Below are 15,884 nucleotides of genomic sequence, written 5' to 3'. Positions count from 1 at the left end.
CCCTTGGGGGCTGAGCCCAGCTCGGTGGCATGGGGACACCAGCACACAGCCAGCTGCAGCAGGGGTGGGCTTGGAATGGGATATTTTGGGGAGGAAATCTGCTGGGAACATCAGGCAAGTTGAGAGAAGAAATGCTGCAGGCAGCAGCACAGCCCTCGAGTTCTTCATTTCTCCCTTTCTGAGATGTCGTGCTTCTTTCTGCTGACATTCCATCCCAGAGGGACCTGCTGGCCTGTGGTATTTTTGAGCCCTCACACCTTGTTTTGGTGCTCCTAGGTGGAATACAGCAGCAGTGGATCCAAGGAGTGGTCATCCCTCAGAACCACCAAGAACTACACGGAGATCACGAACTTGCAGGTCAACACTCTCTACACAGTCAGAGTGAGTATTTCCAAAGCTCCTTCTCAGAGTATTTCCAAAGCTCCTTCTCGGAGTATTTCCAAAGCTCTCTCCCAGAGTACTTCCAAAGCTCTCTCTCAGAGTGAGTATTTCCAAAGCTCCCTCTCAGAGTGAGTATTTCCAAAGCTCTCTCTTGGTGAATATTTCCAAAACTCTCACTCAGAGTGAGTATTTCCAAAGCTTTCTCTCAGAGTATTTTCAAAGCTCTCTGAGTATTTCCAAAGCTCCCTCTAAGGGACCTCTCATTACTGAGTGGCCTAACTCCTGCACAGCCAAAAACTTGCTAAAAAAATATCTTGTTAAAAAACCATTTTGCTAAAGCCCTGCCCTTTAATGCCAACCCACACCACCACTGCTAATGTCTATAGTTCCAAGGCTTGATTTGCTCCTTTGTCCCAGAAGGCCAGGCTGGATTACAAAATCCTCCCTGCTAATTGCCCATTCCAATGTCACTGCAATTGCACTGGATGTGGGCCAGAGATAAATTTGGTCCTTGGTGTATCAGTGGGAAAAGAAGCAGATCTGCCTGTGGGGAATGTCTGCACAGGGGAGAGGCTGGGTAATTATAGACAGAAGTAATAAGAATAGGAAATGAAAGTCTGCACAGTGAGCCCTGGGAAATGTGTGCTTTGCCATTGTCCATCCTCCTGAGCTCCTGGGGAAGTTCACTCTGAGGCGGGATGAATCCCCTCCTCCAAATCCTGTTATTCTCACAGCTGGTTGGAGGCTTTCCTCCCATGGTATTCCTTCCCAATATAACCCATGCCCAGATAAATCTTTGGAGGTATTTCAGGGCTTGCGTGTTCTTCCCTGGCATGGTTCTCACCTACTTTATGACCTGTGGAGTCCTCAGCTCCTTATCTCGATGGACTCCTCAAAGATCTCATCAGAGAGCAGTTATCTGCAAAGAGGATGCCACTCCCTCCTCTTAGATTCCTTTAATTGACTTTAAGCAGTCGGCTTTATTTCTGCATTAAGCATTTTATTGCCAAGTAATTAAGCTATTGTTTGCTTCCAAGTCCTTTTCCCAGGAGCCCCACCAGGTCTGTAACCTTGCTCTAAGCTCCCTCTCTGTTTGCACTGTAAAATGTTGCTCATGTTCCCTCACCCTCTCGTTTCCAAAGGTTGCTGCAGTAACCAGCCGAGGGGTGGGAAACTGGAGTGAATCCAAGTCCATAACCACGGTCAAAGGCAAAGGTAAATGTTTTTGTTTGGGTCAGCTCAGAGAAGGTGACAAAAAGGCAGAGGAGCAGCCTGAAACATCAGCAGCAGCATCCAGAGCCACCTCCCTGGCCTTTATTCTCCCTGCTGAGCTTTTTACACTCTTCAACAGCTTTGCTGTTAACAGTGACCTGTAAAAAGTGACTTTTCCTCTCAGCCTGAGCTGCCTCAGAGTTCAGTGGCATGTCTGGAGGGGCCACTGCCTCTTCTCAGAGCTCCGTGGTGCAGGGGATGGATGTGCTGCCCTGGAACTGAGCAAGAGCCTGTCTCCTCTCTCCCAGGCTGCAGACAGATTCCCTCAGACTTTTATAGGCCAAATCCTGCCTCCAGATAGACAAGAAATTACCAGCTCCATCACTCTCACTCCAAAAGGATGCTGGCTCATCCTTCTCCCTCCTAGGTCACAATTACTGTGGCTCCTCCTGCAGACCATAAAAAACAACCACAGCTCCCAAGAACTATCACAACATCACAGTCTGACAGCAGATAAATTCAAACAGCACACTAAATTATTTCCTTCCCAACCTGATTTTTTTTTTTTTTTTGGTTTTTTGTTTTTTAAGAAAAGCCTTTTGAAGTCGTTTGTATTCATGCCAAGTTTTTCATCCAAACTTATGTCCCTGCGTCAAAATTGTCTGCTAATTCGCCAGATGAAAGAAGGGAAAGAAAACACTAGGCTACTCAAAAGTGCAGGATGCAGATAATGTGAATTACCTGATGGTTAGATAAACAGAGGTAGAAAGAGCAGAAACAGCTTTGACTTCAGGTTTTGCATGAGTGCTTGGCACCGATAGCTCCTGCCCTCCCTGAGCAGCTCCTCAGAAGGGCAGGAGCTGTCACCTGGGATAGGAGCCCACCCTGCTGAGTTCAGAGGAAAATCCCTTTGCCTCCAGTTGCACCCTGCACTGAGCAAGGCACAGATAAAGCAGCTTTTAGGTGGTGGAGTTAAAAAATTAAAAAATGATGTCAGCGTCTTCTCTGGGGGGACATGTCTCAGGCAAGGTTGGGGTGTCCCATTCTGGGAGCTGTCGAGGCAGGATGGGAATGAAGAGACTCAGAGCAGATCAGAAGGCTGCTGAGAGTAAAACTCCAGTTTATTCAAAATACACTGCTCTTTTATACAGAGCTTTGTGAGGCCCAACTCCATTGGTCCTGAAGTGAAAACAACTCAAACCATTGGTGCAGAGTGCTTGACACACAGTGATAGAACTCAACTATAAACAATGTGAATAACAAGAGAGATAAAGAATTATTTACATTCTTCTCCAGCTCTTTCCCAGGCGTCTGCCTGGCTAGATACTCTCAGTTTCTTTCTTTGAATCTGAATCCCACACTGGGATTTAACACAAAAAGCTGTATTTTATCTGCCCCTTCTCAAGAAATATTATTATTTCTTTCTGCTGTACTAACAGCTCTTTTCTCTCTTTCCTCCCAGTCATTCCTCCCCCTGTCATCCACATTGAGAGCTACAGTGAGGATTCCATAAGTTTCAGCCTGAAAATGACCACGAATATCAAGGTAAGAGTTTTTCTCTTTCCATCTGAGCTGGGTAAATGGTGAATAGTGGCTGGGAGAAGCTGTCACCACTGAAGCATTGCAATTACCAGTTATTTCATGCCAAATAATTTCTTACTGCTCCCAGACTGCCCCGGGGCTCTTAATTGGGATGGAAAATACAATGCAAGGACTGTCAGGGGTCTGACAGTAACCCTGGTTCCCTGTGTGTATCAGTTGAGCTGATGGCTCTGTGTCCTTGGGCGTGACAGGTCAGTGGCTACGTGGTCAACATCTACTGGACATTTGATACCCACAGGCAGGAAAAAAGGACTCTGGTCATAGAAGGAGAAAAGTCCATCCAAAAAGGTAAATTCTGCTCAAAACAGAAAGCTTTGCTTTGGTCAACACCAAGCAGAAGGATTTGTGAGAGGTTATAGAATTATTTTATGTATTTTCTTTTCTGTTTAAACAATTCTGTTTAAATCTGGACAGGACAGAGCAATAAATTGTCTGTTTTGAGGAGATTTCAAGCAGATTTGGGATTTATCCCCACAGCTGCACTAGTGTGCATCACATGGGGTTTTGTTTGTTGTTCCATTTTTAATCTGCCAAAGGGAGTAGAAACAGAACAAGGATTTCTTGGGCTTACATACAGCACATGTCCCTATTAATTAATCACATTTCTGGTTTGGGAAAATCTCAGTGTGGGTATGTGAAATCACCTAGGCACAGAAAAGCAAGGCTGGGTCGGGTTCCAGAGCCTCAGGTGCTTCTGTATAAAGGGAATTCCTGCAAAGTCATGGAAGTACAGCCCAGGAGAGGCAGGCTCCTGTCTGTTTGTGCCCTGCTTTGCCTCACCTAATAGTGCCCCTTTCTCTTCTTGCTCAGTGGCCAATTTGACAGCACACACCCCCTATGAAATTTCTGCTTGGGCTAAGACGGAGCTGGGTGACAGCCCTCTGTCTTTTGTGCATGTGGTGACCAGTGGCACCAGACCTGTGTCCCCAAGCCTCAAGGCCAAGGCCATCAACCAGACAGCCGTGGAATGCAGCTGGACTGGCCCCAGGAATGTGGTAAGGCACCAACCCTTCCCTCACCAGCCACCCTGGGCTCCGGCTCAGAGCCTCAGAGCAGCACAAAAAACCCCTGAAATCAGGATAATTTGTTTGGATTGAATTCTAAGGCTCTGAAAATGTTGAGGATAATGAGGGAAAGAATCTCCTGCCTTTTAAACAGAAGAAAAGCAAGGTTTCTTGTCTGTCTGTTGCAGTGAGAAGTGGCTTAAACACAGCTCCAGCAGCCCTTGAATCAACTGCTGCTACCTGAGCTGAGCTCAGGAGTTTTGGGTTGGGAGTTCAAAGACAAGTGGGCAGATTGAGCTTGGGCAAGCTAGAGGAAAAGCAGGGAAAAGGGTCCAGAGGAAAAGGGTCTTTGCTTCATGCCCCTAAAAAGTGACAGCCTGTGGGAAATGGATTTGTAGCAAATTCTCAAAGTCTGACAGAAATCTATTTCCTAATTACAATACATTACAAGCATTTCTTAACCTATCAACTTTTACCACACCATACTGTAAATACCTTAAAGCCAATCATCTAAAATCACCCCTTGTAAATCCTACTAGAGTACATCTTCCGTAGTTCTATTTCTCCAAAGTATCTAGTCTTATTTATAAAACCATCCTTTCAAACTTGTTTCTAGCTCCATTTCTCTCTCTGCAATATCTGTCCTCTTCCATGACGTTTCTAAGTCAACATTTCTCCAAAGCATTTAGTTTTATTTATAAAATCATCCTTTAAAACTTGTTTCTAGCTCCATTTCTTTCTCAACAATATCTGTTTCTAGCTCCATTTCTCTCTCAACAATATCCATCCCGCCCCATGACATTTCTAAGTCAACATTTCTCCAAAGCATTTAGTCTTATTTATAAAACCATCGTTTAAAATCTGTTTCTAGCTCCATTTCTCTCTCAACAATATCTGTTTCTAGTTCCATTTCTCTCTCAACAATATGTGTTTCTAGCTCCATTTCTCTCTCAAAAATATCTGTTTCTAGTTCCTTTTCTCTCTCAACAATATCCATCCTACCCCATGACATTTCTAAGTCAACATTTCTCCAAAACATTTAGTCTTATTTATAAAACCATCGTTTAAAATCTGTTTCTAGCTCCATTTCTCTCTCAACAATATCTGTTTCTAGTTCCTTTTCTCTCTCAACAATACCTATTTCTAGTTTCTTTTCTCTCTCAAGAATATCCATCCTACCCCATGACATTTCTAAGTCATCATTTCTTATCTCAAAAGTTTAGATACAACTATTCACCATGTCAACCTTCTGTCAGACTTCGAGAATTCTCTACAAACCCATTCCCCACAACAGCCAGTGGATGCTCTGGGCCGTGCCAATCCCTTGTGCTCTCCCTCCTCCTCAGGTTTATGGAATCTTCTACGCCACGTCCTTCCTGGAGCTGTACAGGAGCCCCCACAACAGCACCACCAGCGCGCACAACGCCACGGTGCTGGTGCAGCGCGACGAGCAGTACCTGTTCCTGGTGGGCTCCCTCCTCCTCTGCCCTCTGCCCGCCCCTGGCCCCGCCAGGACACTGCCCTGACCTCTGTGCCTCCCTCCCAGGTGCGGGTGGTGTCTCCCTACCAAGGGCCCCCCTCTGACTACGTGGTGGTGAAGATGATCCCCGACAACCGGCTGCCGCCGCGCCACCTGCACGCCGTGCGCACCGGGAAGACATTCGCCGTCATCAAGTGGGAATCGCCCTACGACTCGCCCGACCAGGACATGGTAACGCCTCACAGAGCCTTCTCCTGGCCCTGTGCACACAAAATCCTGCCCCAAACGCAGATCCTCGCGTTCCTCCCGCTGGAGAAAGCCTGAGGTCAGGTCTATGCGCCGCATGAAATCATCGTCGCAGGGCTGACACCTCCAACGTCTTCGTCTCCTCCCTCCTGGGCATTAGCTCAGGAGTGTAACATTTAAAAAGAGCCAGGTCTGGGGTGTCTGTTGCTGACCAAGTCTGAAAACAGCCCTGGGCATGTGCCAAAACACCTTGCTGGGCTTTGGCTCTGCCCAGGAGGGTAAGGCTGGGCTGGGGCTCTGCCTCCTGCCTCAACAAAGCCCAGCTCTGTTCTCTGCCACGCTGGAATACGCTCAGGTCTCGCTCCGTTGAAGACCAGTCGTTTTCTCAGCAAGCTTTCCCCTCCCATTCTGCTCCAGAGACTTTAACAGCAAAGGTTTGGAGGTATAAACCTTCCCAGCAGAGCTGGAAACTCTGACAGGGCAGGGCTTTGCCTTTTTCCTTGTGATTCACCATGAAATACAACCTGAGGTTTTCTTCCTGCTCTCATCTGTTCCAATAACTGCATTTTCTATATCAGTAAATGCTGATTTTGGGCAGAGATCTAGAGAGAAGCTTGGAATTTTGCTCCCCAGGCTTTCTGTAAAGCTCAACCTTGGTTTAAAGCAAATTTTACCTGCCCTGTCTAATGTCCTACCACTGCAGGAAAATGAGATTTTTTTTTCCGTCCATTTCCTCCCCCTCCAGCTCTATGCTGTGGCAGTGAAAGATTTGGTGAGGAAAACAGATAAAATCTACAAAGTGAAAAGCCGGAACAGCACCGTGGAGTACACCATAAAGAAGCTGGAGCCAGGAGGGAAATACCACGTGATTGTCCAGCTGGGAAACATGAGCAAAGAATCCAGCATGAAGATCAACACAGGTGAGAATTGGAAATGCAGGTGAAGCTGGTGGGAAGAAATGCTGATGTTTGACTCCAGCTCAGAAGGTTGAATTATTTTTTTGTTATAACTATATTACAATATATTAATATACTATTTAAAGGAGATACTAAAACTACAAACCTACTTTTTCTAACTACCATATCTGACTCACTCCCAACTCATGCCCCTCTCTGAGTCCAGCCCCAGGTGGGTTGGGTTGGCCACCAGGCTCAAACAATCCTCACCAGAATCCAACCAAGCATCACCCCAGGTAAACAATTCTCCACACGGGAAAAACAAGGAGCAGAAATAGAAATTGTTTTCTCTTTCTTCTCTCTGTGCTCCTCTATGAAAAATCCTTAGAGAGAGAAGAACGTGGCTACCACAGGTGAAGGACACACCACCCATCCAAGGCTGCAGAAATGTTCCTGCAACTCTTGGTCCTCTCCCACAGGCAAAGCCCAATTTTGGGAGGCCTCCTAGGGGAGCTGGTTACACCCCCAAACAACAGCAGTGGAGAGGAAGCTTCTCAAATTATATCCAGTGTTTTTCTCCTGATAAATGGAGATGGGAAAGACACCGGTTTGGCTATGTACACATCATCAAGTACCACTACAGCCCCACCACTGAGAAATTCCTCTCAGTTTCCACACCACAGCATCCTCTCCTCCAGCACATCCCCTTTCCAAGCAGAGTATTGTGCTGATCCCTAAAAAAACCCCACTAACTTTCAGAATTTACTCCATTTATGTAAGAGGAAAGTGCCACCAGTGCTACAACCTCACCTGCTGCCACTTTTCCCCATTTTCAGTTCCCCTGTCTGCACCAGACGCCTTAAAAATCATCACTGAAAACGACCATATTCTGCTTTTCTGGAAGAGTTTGGCGCTGAAGGAAAGCAATTTCAATGAAAGCCGGGTAAGTTTTGCTGTGCCTCCTGTCCTACAGAAAATCCTGGAGCAGAGTCAGTGCAAGGTTCCTTTCACAGGCTCTGAAATCCATCCTGTCCTTGGTGAGCCCTCTAGAAGAGCTCACTAATATTCATGTCATGGCTGAGGCTCTGAAGCTGATAGATACAATCAGTCACCTTTTAGGAAGATAATTACCCTGCTAGAAAAGGACAATTGTCCCATGTGTGAAAGGACTGGGAATAGAACACTGCCCTGCCATGCCAGAAAGTCTGAAAGTTGTCTTATTCAGACTCAGATAAAAAATCTGTGCAATGTTGTCTGTCAGAGCATAGGCAGGTAGAAAACTGCACCAAAACAAGCCCTCACCCTCTTAGACTCTGTGCTAAGGACAGAGTGGACCAGAAAAACCAAACCAGAGTGATTTAGGGTGGAAAAGACCTCCAAGATTGGTTCCAAGCTGTGCCCAGTCCCCACCTTGTCACAGCCCAGAGCACTGAATGCCACCTCCAGTTGTTTCTTGAACACCCCCAGGGATGGGGATTCCAAACCTCCCTGGGCAGCCCCTTCCAATATTTAACAACCCTTTTAGTGAAGAAATCCTTCCTGATGTCCAACCCGAGCCTCCCCTGGTGCAGCTTGAGGCCGTGTCCTCTCATCCTGTCACTTGGCAAAAAGAAATCTCTCCTCCCTGAGCTGGCCAAGGTGGAGGAGGCTCCACCTTGCTCCCTCCCAGCTGACAGCCCAGCAGGGTCCATCAAAGCCAGATCCAGGAGGAACCCCAGATTTTTACGCCCTTTTGGAAGAAGCAAACCCGCCCTCTGCAGCCGACTGACTTGGGGGTTTGTGTTTCCCTCAGGGCTATGAGATTCACATGTTTGACAGCCTGATGAACATCACAGCCTACCTGGGCAACACCACAGAGAACTTCTTCAAGGTGTCCAACCTGAAGATAGGCCACAACTACTCGTTCAGCGTGCAGGCACGGTGCCTGTACGGGGGGCAGATGTGTGGGGAGCCGGCCACGCTTCTCTACGACGAGCTGGGAACGGGTGAGTCCCAATTTCCTCCTCATCCTCCTTAAAAAATACTCAGGGGAAGCCTCATCAATTTTTTAGGGATGTGATGTTGGTGCAAACAGCACTCATGTGCCGGAGCTTACCCTAGGTCAGGGGTGGCTCCATGTGGTGGAAAAGTCTCTCCTCCAACCCGAGCTTCCAAAGAAAGGCTCAGCAGTCTCTGTTGTTCAGTCTCAAGGCAGTTTATTGCAAGTTTTCTAAAAGATTTTCTTCTGGGGCTGCTGTGGTTTGCTCACAGCTCAGGCAGAGGCACACACACACCCTGACATCCTCTCCGACCCTGACTGCTTCTTCTCTCCCCGCCAGGGCTGCTGCTGTCTTTTATATGGGACATTACATGTTACATGGTTACAGTTTTTCCCCAATGCCTATTACCTATATTAAATGGTGATTTTCTATCTTTTATATGGTACATTACGTGTTACATGTTTACAGTTTTTCCCCAATGCCTATTACCTATATTAGATGGTGATTTTCTACTCTAAACCAATCTGTGAGTGCCAACATCACCAAGAACATGGAGGTGAGGAAGGAGAAAGAGGGAGGACAGGGCAGGCCCAAATCCCAAATCCATCTTAAAACCTCTGACCCTCATGTACAATACCAAAACTCCCCTGTACAACACTCAAAAATTCTTCCATTTACTTTGTGACTACTTCTACTATAATATCTAAACTTCTGTGACTTCTTGTCGCTGTTGAGGCAGGACAGGAATGAGAAGACTGACCAGAAGACTGCTCAGAGTAAAACTCCCATTTACTCAAAATACACTGCTCTTTTATACGGAGCTTCGTGAGGACCAAATCCATTGGTTCTGAAGTGAAAACAAGCCACACCATTGGTGTACAGTGCTTGACACACAGTGATAGAACTTAACTATAAACAATGTGAAAAACAAGAGAGATAAAGAATTATTTGCATTCTTCTCCAGCTCTTTCCCAGGCCTCTGCCTGGATAGAAACTCTCTGTTTCTTTCTTTGACTGAATCTGAGTCCCACACTTGTTCTTCCTGCAAGGTTGGTAAATCATTCCATGGCTCAAACCCAAAATCCCAGCTGTTTCCAGCTGCCTGCCAGGGTCTCAAATGCTTCTGACCGGGACCTGGAACATCCAAAAATGTCTGAGGGACATTTTGAGTTCCGACACTCATGTCCCTCCCTCACCAGGTAAAGACTCCTCGGCCACGAAATCGGGCCAGGCCACGGACGTGGCTGCCATCGTGGTGCCCGTGCTGTTCCTGCTGCTGGTGACCCTGGGCATTGGCTTCGTGGTGCTCTACATGAGGCACAGGAGGCTCCAGAACAGCTTCACCGCCTTCGCCAACAGCCACTACAGCTCCCGCCTGGGCTCGGCCATCTTCTCCTCCGGGGATGATCTGGGTACGTGGCGCCTTGGTGGCCTCTGGGGACAGCGCTGGGGATGTGACATCGGGGCAAGAATTAAGTCTTTATCATGATTTGGGCCACATTCTCTGTGGATTTGATCTCAGAGCACAAATCATAGAGTTACAGAGTCCTTAAAATCATGGAGTTTTGGAGATTAAATCATAGAGTCCTTAAAATCATAGAGTTTTGAAATCAAATCATAGAGTCCTTAAAATCATAGAGTTTTGAGATCAAATTATGCGGATTTGATCTCAGAGAGCAAATCATGGAGTTACAGAGTCGATAACTTGGGAAACATCTTCAAGACCATCAAGTCCAACTGGCGAAAGTTTTCCCAACTAAATGTTTTTATTACATTAAACCTCTCCTTCTTATGCAAATCACTTAGAAATGCATTGAGGATGTGAAATCAGGGCAAGAATTAATTATTTTTTCATGGTTTGGGCCACTCTGGCATCACAGTGGTGATAGGTTTGATCTCAGAGTACAAATCAGAGTTACAGAGTCATTAAACTTGGGATAGATCTTCAAGATCATCAAGTCCAGCTGCCAAAAGTTTTCCCAACCAAACTTCTTTATCAAATTAAACCTCTCTTTCTGATGCAAATCACTTAGAAATGCATTGAGGATGTGAATTCAGGGCAAGAATGAATTATTTTTTTCATGGTTTGGGCCACTCTGGCATCACAATCACTATGGATTTAATATAATAGTACAAATCACAGAATCATGGAATAGTTAAGGTTGCACAGACCTTTGCAACCATCAAGTCCAACCACCAAAACTTCCCAACAAAACATTTTTATCACATTAAACCTCCCCTTCCAATGCAAATCACTTAAAAACACATTGAGGATGTGAAATCAGGGCAAGAATTAATTCTTCTATCACAGTTTGGGCCACTCTGGCATCACAATCACTATGGATTTGATCTCAGAGTACAAATTACAGAATTATGGGGTTGTTAAACTTGAAAAAGACCTTCAGGACCATCAAGTCCAACCACCAAAAGTTTTCCCAACCAATATTTTTATCAAATTCAACCCCTCCTTCCAATGCAAATCACTTAAAAACAAAATTTAAAGTTCTGAGGGCCCCCTGTCAGCTCTGTTTTGGGTTTGTTTTCCAGGAGATGAGGACGATGAAGCCCCAATGATAACTGGATTTTCAGATGACGTCCCCATGGTCATCGCCTGAAGCGTATTTCTGACTGTACAAAACCAAATGGTGTAAATATTTTATTTGATAAAAATAGTTGATTGTTTATTTTAAAAATGCACTTTGAGTTGCAATACGTTATTTTTATATGGGCCAAAAAAAGAAAAAAATAATAATAATTTTAAGAATACACTTTGTAGTAATCAACTGTGAATTGCAGACTAGGTTGGTTGAGTAACAAATTGCTTTGATTTAACATTAATTTAGTCTTACAAGGCTATGCTTGCTGGGCATGCTTTTAAGTCTGTGAGATATTTTCCGTTGACTAAATTGGCTACTCATTTTATTTTTCTAAGACAAGAATAAATTTATTTTAAAAAATAAAAATTCAGGAGATTATATATGTAGAGAGAGATAATATAGTCCCTGAAGGTTTTGCTTTTACTTTAGGACAAAAAAAAAAAAAATCCTTTGGACTTTGTTTTATATGAAAGTATTTTTGTTGTGTTAATTTATTGGGAAATCTGCTGAGGAACAGATTTCCAGAGTCGTCAGACATTGTACACATTCTTGTGTAGAACATGTGCCACTTTATCTTGCAAGGCAGTCGTATCTTGGCATCCCCATCATTGTCCTTGCCATGATAATAAAACCCCTTCATTTTCACACAGTTTTTCTCCCTTTTAAAGACCCAATCTTTAAAAAATCTTAAAGTACAGCAGCACCTTTTTTTTTTTATTTTTAGGGGTGACTTTTAGCTTCCTGCTGCTGTGGGAAGTCAAAAATCTCCCCACACCAAGATGTGCTGCCCAAACCCCTCCTGCTGCTGCCTCTGCCCATCACACGGGGCTTAATTAATCTGGAGTTTACACCACCACATCACTGGAACAAAAAATTGCCACTTGCACCTTAAAACTCATTTCCCAGGTATTTTTAGGATACCCCTCCTCCCTGGAGCTTCCCTCAGGTGCCAGCACATTGTTGGGATGGAAGGAGGAATCTCCAGTGTGTGCAAATCCAGATTTTCCACACTTACACAGAGCCATAATTACTGAAAATTTAAATGAATTTGGCCCACAGCAGGGATTTGATGCTCCCTCATTGGAATTTCCTAAAAGCAGCTGTAGTTTTACCTACAGCTTTAGAAATAATATAAATATACACACACACACACACATACATGTTATTTTCTCATCTCACATTCCCAGCAGACACAATACTGGCTGCAGAGCCAAATGCAAAGAGTCTGCTTGCCACTGTTTGGAGCTTTGATTTTGTGACAGCAAAATGTGAATTTCACCAAAAAAATGTGAACCTCACCACTACCTGCCAACCCAGGAGCACGACAGGAGAGGATGTTCAGGGCTCTCCCCTGGCTGTGCTCGATATATGCAAAACTTCTCACCAGGAAATGCAGCACACTGTCTTGTCACACTGTTTTTGTGAAAAACAAAGGTATTTTTGCTGTGTAAATTAAGTTATAATTGCAGTCTTCCTACAGATGAAACGAGAGAGGCCAACTATGTTTTGATACGTGACGGATCCGTTTAATTTCACAATAGAAAAATGTATAAAAAAAAGTTGAAGTCTGGATGGTTTGATACTCTAGAGAAATACTGACTCTATTTTCCATTACTGGTGTTAGCATTCCCGATGACAGATTTTTTTCCTCCCCACCAAAGCTGGGACCAAACTAGAATCAGATTTTTATAGGGAGCAGCAAGCTCGCAGAGTTGCAATATTTTTACCTTGTCAGTGGATCAGGTGCTGTTCAGGAGTTGAACTTTTGAATTAAATCACCCCAGTACACACAGCTCAGTTTGCCTGGAGTTACAGCTGCACACAGAGACCAGACTCTGACCCAGAGGCTAAACCAGCCTCAAAAACATAAAATATTTAGGATTTAGGAGGCCTAAAAACAGAGATAAGGAGTATTTAATCCCTTCTTTATAAAGTAAATTTTTTAGCACAGGTAACTGATAATCACAATGTAGCATCCCAAAATCTGGTGTCTCTCTGGTGAGGGTTAGGCGTGGTTAAATTCTGATATTTTACTCCTCCAGGGTAAATCCTGCTGCAGTAAAACGAGCAGAATTTAGACTCTAGCCCGTCTCTGTCTAGCCAGATGCCAAGAGGGACCCTTGTTACTGCTTTATATCCTGCAGAAATCCCTTGGCTGGAGATTTCCAAGCATCACCTGGGGGACAGGTCACTCCTGGCCACTCTGAAAGGCTCCTGCCTCGGGGACACTCGTGCAGAGCAAAGGATTTTGCACCCAAACCCCAAAACCCGTGGTTAAATCTAACTCCCAAACACAGCGTGGGCAGAGCAGGGTCACCCCTGTGTGCCCAGGGGTTTGGGGACACTGCAAAGCCCTGGTGGGGACAGCACTGTCACTCAGAGCTGTCCCCAACCCTCCCAGCCCTTCCCCTTCACTGCAAAAATCACCACTGTGCTCTCAGCAAAGCAACTTTCACAGGGCTAGTGTATTTTCTATATAGAGATAGAGGAGTCTGGGCTCCAGGTGGGGAGTAACCGATGCAGTTCTGGGGGAAATTGTATATTTTTATGAACTTTTGAAGCACGGAATCTTGTTCATGGAGACACACAGGGGGTGGGAGGGTTCTGCTGTAAATATGGTACGTGGATGTGGATGTATATTTTGTTCTGGTTCTGTTTAAGTAGCCTTATGTGATGTGACATGACTTGCTACCCTAAATTTTGGGAGGTGATTTGCATTTGCTTTATAAGAAGCCAGTAAAATGTTTTGATCTGTATGGAAAACAAAAAAAAAAGGGTATGGAAAATACCCTGGTTAGGAGGAACTTCCACCAGTTAATTTGTGTTTGCACCATTTCAGATGCCCATGAGTACTCTCAAGTCCATTTGGACAAAAGACTAAGGTTGAGCATGAAGATCTGTTGAGGTTTTGGACCACGAGGCTTCTTTTGCTTTGGCTCAGGCTTTTTGTGAGGTTTTCTTTTTTGTGTTGAGGGTTTGGTTTTTACAAGAAAGGACGAGGAGGTTCCATTTCCCAGGCTGGAGACCTATTAAAGGTCAATAAAAAGCTCTTTTCAGTCAGAATAAAGCCCTGTAAAAGCTCCCTGAACCCCGCGAGAGCAGGAAGCAGCCAGAGCAGGAGCCAGCCTCTCTGGGGTTTGCCCAAGGGCTTGTACCCCAGAAAAACTGCAAGAGGATTTCAGAGGGAGGTGAAATTTGGGGAGAAAACCCCTGCCTGCAGGTATTTCATGTGCAGGAGAGCCAGCTCTCCTCACCCTAACCTGCTCCAGGTGCTCCCACCTTGACTATCTCCACCTCGGAGATAGCTCAGCCCAGGGAAAAGCCCCTTTTCCTTGGACAGAGATCAAGTTATGGAGATGTTTGGGAGTGGGAAGGGGAGGGAGGAGCAGACAGGCAGAGCTGGCTGCCAGCAGGCACAGGGAGCTCTGTGTTTGATGGTCACCACGTTATTTCACTCCTCCTGTTTCCAGAGTCACCAAAACCCTCCCATTATCCACCCTGGTGAGCCAAGGAAACTCCCCCTGAGCAGAATTCCCCTTCCTGGCAGGGCAGAGCTCAGTGGGAGCATCTCCATGCTTGGAATCAGAGTATACTTAATGACAAACTTCACCTGCTTGCTGATGGAAAAGCAAAATGACATTTTTTCAGCAAAAAAAAAAAAAAAAAAAAAAAAAAAAAAAAACCCAAACCTTTTCTGCAACAGCTTTCAAGTCTCCTTCAAATGGACTTGAGAAGGGAAATGGTGCAATAACTCAGCTACTCTTGGACCCCAAGAGCATCTTTGTTCCTGGAAATAGCTGCAACATTATAATTAATCCTTACAAACCTGCATCAGTCCACAAGCAGCCAGCCTCTAATAGAGGTAGTGTCACCTTTGAATCAGGTTAAGTGAAGTTTAATGTTATACTATTTGAATTGCTACTCTGTGTCCTTTATTTGTTTGGTTGGTTTTGTTTTTTTTCTTTTCATTCATTGATTTCTGCTATGTATTATTGCACAATTTTGAAGGAATTTTTGTCTGTCCATTTTTTTTTTTCCCACTTAATGATAATAATAAAAAATGGATTGGGTAAACAAAGCAGTTTCTGGTTTCTGGAATTGTTGAAAGCTTCTGTGTGTCTAGTGCAGAAAAAAGGAGATTTTTTTCTCTGAGCATAAGTTTGTTTTACAAAACCTAACAGGATTATAGAATCACGGAATGGTTTGGGTTGGAAAGGATATTAATTATCGTCTAATTTCTACCCCTGCCACGGGCATGGACACCTCCCACTATCCCAGGTTGCTCCAAGTTCCTTCCAACCTGGCCTTGGGCACTTCCAGAGGAGCAGGAGCAGCCCCAGCTTCTCTGGGCACCCCGTGCCAGGGCCTCCCCACCCTCAGAGGGAGGAATTTCTCCCTGATATCCAATCTAACCCTGCCCTGTGTCACTTTGAAGCTGTTCCCATCCTGATCAAAGGCAGTGACAGGACAAGGGCGATGAGAATCAG

The 15,884-nt window shown here is 45.0% G+C and overlaps 1 protein-coding gene across 2 annotated transcripts in view; it reads left to right on the top strand.

The window, feature by feature from the left end:
* Positions 1-15,478, top strand: part of SORL1 (sortilin related receptor 1) — a 55,570-nt gene extending 40,092 nt beyond the window's left edge. For both annotated transcript variants that reach the window (XM_021543397.4, XM_021543396.4), the window contains exons 37-48: positions 277-381; positions 1,524-1,596; positions 3,056-3,138; positions 3,387-3,483; positions 4,006-4,190; positions 5,546-5,665; positions 5,746-5,910; positions 6,671-6,845; positions 7,658-7,764; positions 8,614-8,806; positions 10,000-10,212; positions 11,348-15,478. In XM_021543397.4, the coding sequence (XP_021399072.3) occupies positions 277-381; positions 1,524-1,596; positions 3,056-3,138; positions 3,387-3,483; positions 4,006-4,190; positions 5,546-5,665; positions 5,746-5,910; positions 6,671-6,845; positions 7,658-7,764; positions 8,614-8,806; positions 10,000-10,212; positions 11,348-11,415 (1,584 nt within the window). In that variant the 3' untranslated portion in view covers positions 11,416-15,478. The remainder of the gene's footprint in view (positions 1-276; positions 382-1,523; positions 1,597-3,055; positions 3,139-3,386; positions 3,484-4,005; positions 4,191-5,545; positions 5,666-5,745; positions 5,911-6,670; positions 6,846-7,657; positions 7,765-8,613; positions 8,807-9,999; positions 10,213-11,347) is intronic.
* Positions 15,479-15,884: the final 406 nt, after the last annotated feature.

Source organism: Lonchura striata, chromosome 24 (assembly GCF_050655825.1).
Source record: "Lonchura striata isolate lonStrDom1 chromosome 24, ASM5065582v1, whole genome shotgun sequence".
Taxonomy (NCBI): domain Eukaryota; kingdom Metazoa; phylum Chordata; class Aves; order Passeriformes; family Estrildidae; genus Lonchura; species Lonchura striata.
Note: the sequence above shows the minus strand (reverse complement) of the source record. Positions and strands in the feature narration are given on the sequence as shown.